General features: G+C 45.6%; 1 protein-coding gene across 1 annotated transcript; it reads left to right on the forward strand.

The window, feature by feature from the left end:
- The first annotated feature begins 216 nt into the window (after positions 1-216).
- On the forward strand, positions 217-4363 carry Cdkn1b (cyclin dependent kinase inhibitor 1B). Its single transcript, XM_051155478.1, has 3 exons — positions 217-1201; positions 1737-1870; positions 4046-4363. Exons 1-2 carry the CDS (start codon positions 727-729, stop codon positions 1856-1858), a joined length of 597 nt encoding a protein of 198 aa, XP_051011435.1. The 5' UTR covers positions 217-726; the 3' UTR covers positions 1859-1870; positions 4046-4363.
- The last annotated feature ends 3382 nt before the right edge of the window (positions 4364-7745 follow it).

The following is a 7745-nucleotide window of genomic DNA, read 5'->3' on the forward strand; positions in this document are numbered from 1 at the left end:
GTTTGTTGGCAGCCGTACACCTCCGAGCAGTCACGCGACTAGCCAATGTCCTGGCAGCGCTACGGGGAGGCGGCGCGCTCGGGAGCGCGGAGAGGCGGCGGAGCCGCGCCCGGGGCCACCTTAAGAGCGCGCTCACTAGCCTGGGCGGAGCGGCTCCCGGCGCGGAGACCAATGGAGCTCCTCCTCTGTTTAAATAGACTTGCTGTGTCAATCATCTTCTTCTTCGTCAGCCTCCCTTCCACCGCCATATTGGGCAACTAAAAAAGAGGGGGGGCTAGTGCTTTCGGGGTGTTTTTTTCCTCCTCATCCCTTGTCCTGACTCACTCGCGGCTCTGAGACTCGCGCGGCGGCAAGGTTTGGAGAGGGGCTGCATTCGCGGGACCCACGGGCTCGCCCCAGCCTACACTGCGACTGTTCGCCACCTCCTCCTGCCTCCTCCCCTCCCTTCCCCGCCCTCCAGTACACTTGATCCCAGAGCCTCGAGCTGCGCGGCCGGGACGTCCCTGCTCTCTCCCCTAGACCTGCGCGCTCCTGCGGCTCGGGCGGTCGCTGGACCGCCTCTGCTCCACTTGACTACCCGGGTGCAGTCGCAGAACTTCGAAGAGGGGTTCGCGCTGCGACCGGGACGTTTCGCTTTTGTTCGGTTTTGTTGTTTATTTCATTTTATTTTATTTTTTTCGGAGAGTGGGAGCCTAGGCGGTGGTCCACACCCGCCCGGGGAGGAAGATGTCAAACGTGAGAGTGTCTAACGGGAGCCCGAGCCTGGAGCGGATGGACGCCAGACAAACGGAGCACCCCAAGCCTTCCGCCTGCAGAAACCTCTTCGGTCCGGTCAATCACGAAGAACTGACCCGGGACTTGGAGAAGCACTGCCGAGATATGGAAGAAGCGAGTCAGCGCAAGTGGAATTTCGACTTTAAGAATCATAAGCCCCTGGAGGGCAGATACGAGTGGCAGGAGGTGGAGAAGGGCAACTTGCCCGAGTTCTACTACAGACCCCCGCGACCCCCTAAGAGCGCCTGCAAGGTGCCGGCTCAGGAGAGCCAGGATGTCAGCGGGAGCCGCCAGGCGGTGCCTTTAATTGGGTCTCAGGCAAACTCTGAGGACCGGCATTTGGTGGACCAAATGCATGACCCGTCAGACAGTCCGGCGGGGTTAGCGGAGCAGTGCCCAGGGATGAGGAAGCGACCTGCAGCAGGCGGTAATGACCCTTTGGAAAATGTAAAATGTCTGTCTGTCTTCCGTAGCGCCTGCTTACTAGACCCTATTCAGTTGGTTTTTCCAGCATGTTCTGCTTTAGCTCTAGGAGATCGAGCTTGTGCGAAACTTAGGTTTGAAATACCCCCTAGCCGACTGCTTGGCCTGTTTATGATTTTGAAGTCGGAAGCCGGAGATAGTAAGATCTGATAGCTTCCCCCGCCTAACAACATCGCAGTTCCTCCCCTCTAGCCAGCTGTAGGTATGTGACAAAGGTTGGGATGTTTACCAACTGCCTCCTTCTTGGCTAGGAGGAGAGAGAGCGATGTGGGGTGTAGAATAATTCGTCTGTTGGTAGAAACAACCTCATTTTGTGCCCTTAGAGGCTGCCGGGGATGACGGGTCCAGGGGTCGTGGGTGGAGGTGGTGGTTGTTCATCCCTTGACTCTTGGGCCGACTTCTGTCAGCCTTTGTTCTCGCTAATAAAGATGGTTTGTGTGTGTGTTCTTTTAAAAATTTCTCCTTCCCAACCCTCTTAGATTCTTCTTCGCAAAACAAAAGGGCCAACAGAACAGAAGAAAATGTTGCAGACGGTTCCCCGAACGCTGGCCCAGTGGAGCAGACGCCCAAGAAGCCCGGCCTTCGAAGACACCAGACGTAAACAACAGCTCCGGTGGGTTAATGAGGAAGAGCACAAAGCTGACACCCCAGCTGGTCTGCACTCCCTGGGGGGCCTGCAGACCCCAGCACTGCTGGCAGATTAGTTGCCTGCCAGGAGGAATAATTTTCCTAGGTTAAAAAAAAAAACAAAAAACTGGGGAAGGCTGGAATCACTGGGGGTGGGGAGTGGGGGCGGGGTTGTAATGAAGTGTTTGTGTCCCAAGATTTTTACCTTAAAACTGAACCAGAACTAGTGTCCCAAGCAAGTACTTGTCACCAAGGCCCCAAAGGATAAGGAAGGTCATATCCTTCTGAATCCCGTTAAAACTTAGGCCAGGAATGGCAATTCTCTTCGCCCATCTAAACAAGGACCAAGGCACCCCGACTCTCACTTCTTGGGAATCCATTTCCCAGAAGTTCACTTGCCAATAACCTGATTTGAAACATTAATAGAAAATGGAAAATATATAATTACATTTAAATTTTTAAGAGAAAAGCTAGGTACTTATAGAACAGCTTTGGTTAGGAGTGTAAATAGGGTCTCCGTGCCCTGCATTCTTTTTCATAATTTTTACCAAGTTGTGACTTTCCTTGTATCCTGGTAAGTTTTGGAGAGAGAGAGAGAGAGAGAGAGAGAGAGAGAGAGAGAGAGAGAGAGAGAGAGAGGGAGGAGAGGAGGAGAGGAGAGGAGAGGAGAGAGAGAGAGAGAGGAGAGAGAGAGGAGCGAGAGAGAGAGGAGCGAGATAGAGAGAGAGAGAGAGAGAGGAGAGAGAGAGAGAGAGAGAGAGAGAAGAGAGAGGAGGAGAGAGAGAGGAGAGAGAAAGAAGGGAACTTCATACTTAAAAAAAAAAAAAAAAAAGCTAGAATGGAAAGTTCAGAAGTACTAACTCTCCCCACAGAATTTCTGATTTTAACCCTGAGGTTACAAAGCAGAAGTTACCCGAACAGCCAGAGGAAGCAGTCCTCCACCACGTCAACTGCGTATGCTAATGTGCTGAAATAGCATGGTTTGGATGTTTATAGGGGAAATGGATAGTAGATGTTAGTTAGGACCAACCTCCTCGGTTGTTTTTTTTTTTCCAGGTATCAAAATCTCATCACCCTGATTACTTAATTAGAGTAACCCAGCCCCTAAGTTTACATAGATTGACTATTTCATAATGATCTGACTACATATATTAATAGTTTATAAGCTCATTATAAATAAAGACAGTGGTCTCTATTTCCAAAACCCACTCATAACCCAGCATACAGAGAGATCTTAACAGTTGATGTTAACTTTTCAGATCCTCATTCATAGAAATGTCAAATTAATATAGAGATAACTGGAGGACATCAGTTTGTTGTGTTTGTAAATCTAATGTCATAATACAGCTTCTACAGACCTAGCATTTTTTTTTAAGAGCAAAATTTGCATGTATTTCCACTATAAAGTGGGAAAATTAGGTGGAAGTTCTTTCTAAATGGCCATCACACCTGTAGCTTTAGTTGGTTTGTGTGGCCTATGGCCTTCCTCTTCAGGTAAGCCTCCTGGATTTTTACCTGGCCCATTCCAAGAAAGGCATTTATTAGTCAAGTAGCCAAAAGGCCCTAGTCAAAAGCCCTCATGCAGATATTCTGCATATGAGTAAGACATTACAATTTTAAAAGCATTCATAGACTTGGGGGGGGGGAGGGAGGCTTTTATAATTGCGTTTCCAGGTATTTTTCAAAGTTAGGAAATTATGCTACTCTGAAGTGTTACGGTTCCTGAATTTTTTTTCTTTCTTACCCTCTTTGACCCAGATTCTTTAGACTGAGTTAGTTTCTCAATCTCTGCACTGCTGACATTTTGGGCTAACTTGTTCTTTATTGTGATAGGCTGTCCTATACATTTTAGAATGTTTGGCATTATCTCTGGCCTCTCCTACCAGACGCCAGTAGCAGTCCTCTTCCTGAAGCTGTGACATCAGAAATGTCCCTAGGGGCATGGGAGGGCTGCACAAAATTGCCCACTTGGTAAGAACCATGATTCTAACACCACACAGCACAGAACAAAAATCCAGTGACCATAAGTCATCAGACCTTTAGCCTGTATTTATCCACTGTCACTGAAATATTTGTTAACCAAGATAGAAACAATGTAATTCCTGTACTTTGGCAATGTTACTCTAGTGTCTTCTTCCTAATTCTTTTGTTTCTTTTGCAGAATTACGAATATTTCCTTGTTTATTAGATACATCACTGCTTTATGAAGCAAGGAAGATTTACATGAAAAATTTAAATACATATCGCTGACTCCATGGAATGGACATCCTGTATAAGCACTGAGAAAGCAAAAACATAATAACACTAAACATTTTAGGCACTCTTTAAACCATCTGCCTCTAAAAGCGTTGGATGTAGCATTGCGCAATTAGGTTTTTCCTTATTTGCTTCACTGTACTACCTGTGTATATAGTTTTTATCTTTTACTATGTAGCACATAAACGTTAGGGATGGGGGAGGGGAGGGTGGGGCTGAGGACTCAGCATGGGAGGGTGTGAAGAACTTGCTTCAATTTGTAGCAAGGAGAAAAATATTTGACTTGCATAAAGGGAAGCAACTTGGGTGGGGGAAAGGGTTTGAGTTGCTTTCTTTAAAGATGTAGTGTCCCTTTCAGTAAGAACTGATCCTTTAAAAAAAAAATAATTAAAATTTGAATAATCGCTACATATAGTTGCTATTTATTTTTACATGAAGCTTATTCTCATTTCAGTGTTCTGAAGAGTCTGTTTTGTAGCAACAAATGGCTTAAAAGAAAAAAAAAAACTTTTTTTCTTCTTCTTTAAAATTGGAATTAGCCCGTTAATTGTTTAGCAGTAATCACTCCAGGTAATACTGGGCAAAAATCGGGGGGTGCATGATAGGGAATTCTGAATTCTTAGAATTGACTATCTGAGAAAATTTCTTTTCTTTTTACTTGAGCTGTGTAGACAGTGAAAATAATCCTAAATCCCTGGATAGTTTTAGAAGTCTGTAACTTTACACAAATAATGAAATAATTTTTAATTCAAATTTTCTCACCTTGTTAATTTGCCCCCAAGGAAAATGTTGTTTTTAAAGGAAAAAAGAAGTGTGCTTTTAGAAAAAGTACAGTTGTGGAACAAGCGAAATGGATACTACATCTTTAAACAGTGTTTCTTCATTGCCTGTGTATGGGAAACCTTTGAAGTGTGCCTGTGTATATAACTCTGTAAAGACACTGAAAATTATACTAACTTATTTATGTTAAAAAGAGATTTTTTTTTTTAATCTAGACAATATACAAGCCAAAGTGGCATGTTTTGTGCATTTGTAAATGCTGTATTGGGTAGATTAGTCCCCCCCCCCCTTTGTTAAATAATATGGCTATGCTTAAAAGGTTGCATACTGAGCCAAGTATAATTTTTGTAATGTGTGAAAAAGATGCCAATTATTGTTACACATAGAGCAATCAATAAAGAAAACTTGCATAGTTATTCACTGAGTGCAACTGTCATGTGCTTTACTGAGCTTGAGGTATTCAGCCTGGCATGCTCCTGATTGTCACACAAACTCAATGTGAAGTGACAAACATCTGGGAAATTTAGGCCTACATTTTAGGTGATTTTTTTTTTTTTTTTAATTGTGTGTATGTGTGTGGTGGGCGTCTGATTATACTTTGGCCATTTTCATCTTAGTCCTGTACTGGTAGAGAAAGCTTAAATGGAAAGAGAAAAAGGCACGTTTACATGTTAGCAGTCCCCATTTAGTTAAAATATTTATGTTTTCTAGGATATGAGCGTGTGAGAACCAAAAGGGGGGAGCCCTTACATAAGTTTAGTCTGATCACACATCTGCAGTACTGAAAATGAAAGTGATAGGCCGGCTTCTCTAGATATTCTCTATTTACACTTTTGAAGTGGTGTGAGGAAGGAAAATCATGTCCAGACCCCCAACCTACCAAGCTTGTCACAGTAGACAGACAGACAGGTCCTTCACCATGTTTTCTCACACTAGCTGGCGAAATGAAGTTGGTCATAACAAATTCCTCAGTTTCTGAATTATAGTTCACAAATCCAAAAAAAAAAAGTTAAAATACTAAAACTGAGTCTTCTGTCCTCATATCTGCTCAGCAGAGGTGTACATTTCTTTAAAAATATAGAGACATGGCATTTTAAAGCTGGGATTATCAAAAATTCTCAAAACACCAATTCCTATTTTTAAAACGTGGTTAAGGTGTAAAGTAAATTATGAGAGAATTTATGGGTAAATTGTGAAAAATCTAAATCTGAGTTAAATCATTCACTGAAATTCTACCATTTATATCACCACACCCAAAGAGGATTATAAACAGGGTAGTTCTAGCATTTTTGACTGGAAAGTTTCTTTTCTTTCTGTTTTTCTTTTTTAAATAAAGCAAGAGTTGGGTTTTGGGGGGGGGGGTTGTTTTGTTTTGTTTTTCCTGTGCTGGATGGGAAAATAGGTCTTTTGGTCGCTGGGCCAAGTCCTTCTTCAAGTAGGTATTTTAATTAAAGACTAAAGGTGTTTTTGTGGTTCTGTTTAAAACATAAATGGTGACTTGCAAGAGGACCAAAAGTCAGAAAATCCATTCAAAATGGGAAAACACAAGTCTCTATTGCTACACGGACCTCATTTTAGCTTTTATATATATATGTATATATATATACTTTTTATGTGAATTTTGGGAGATTGCATTTTAGGAATGCTGGGCCGGGAAGAGGTGGATGCTCTCTGCACCAGGCACGTCCACAGGAACGCACCCCCCCTGCCCAAGTCACTGTGGCTTCCATCCTCCGAACGTATGTGTCAAACCTCTACAACAATCAGACGGTTCAAACGGTCCTTTTCCCGGGACCTGGACTCCTACGCCCGCCGCGAATGTCCCTTTGCGAGTTTGCGGCCGCCGGCGTCAGACACCCGCTAGCCCACTACCCTGGCCACGGCACGGTAGTCTCAACTGTCGGGCAGCCCCGGTCCCTCCCGCTCGCTGTGGCAACTGCGTAGTCCGGCTAGCTGGCTCCTCGAGACCAAAAGTCTCTTTAATGTCGCCAGCTACTTGCAAGACCCGCACTGCCAGGGTGGCTGCGCGCAGTTCCCGCGCCCCGGGCGCCCGCAGGCCGCAAAAGGCGGCCGCGCCTCTGACCGCGCAGCCAGGGTGGATTACTTCTCAGAAACCTTCCTCCCTACCATCGATTCTCCAAGCGAAGAAAATCGCTACGGAAGGCCTTCCCAGAGGACACCCCGCCGCCCACTAAGCTGTGGGGGACTTGCCCGAAGGGGACCAACTTCCCAGAGTTCGTGGACCCTCCAGGGCAGCAGCCTGCTCCCACCCCTACCGCAGGGCTCCAATGATCCGCAGCCCCGCGCATTTCGAAAGCCTTCCCTGCTTGCCGGCGGCTAAGGAACGGTCCCCGAAGCGCGCGGAATTGTAGAGATTCACTGCCGCTTTCGGAGATTGCCCCTGCTCTTCACTCTGTGTTGCAAAGTGTCCCCCCACCATTGTCCAGAGCTGCAGACCTGGCCAGGGAAGAACTGGGGAAATATGGATGGGGGCGGCGTGATGGGTTAAAGGGGGGCCATATACATTCACGAGTGGGAGGGAGCAAGCAGTCGGCCTTTCAGGCCACAGTGTGCCCACCACCCTGGCCGCACCAAGCGACATTTCCTAGGAGCCAAGGGAACTCTGATTTCGCCATTGCACCATCATCGCTAGAAGATACGATTACTCCTCTGGCTCTTTGGACTAAAAAGTGTTTTGTTTAGAAGTTCATTTAGGATTCCTGATCTGTTTTTCAGAGTTTGGATTCTTTTTCATTTGCAAGCTTTCACCTGAGCCACACCCTACTCCTGCCACCCCCTCCTTCCTGGCCAAAAAAAAAAAAACC

This window comes from Acomys russatus, chromosome 13 (genome assembly GCF_903995435.1).
Source record: "Acomys russatus chromosome 13, mAcoRus1.1, whole genome shotgun sequence".
NCBI lineage: Eukaryota > Metazoa > Chordata > Mammalia > Rodentia > Muridae > Acomys > Acomys russatus.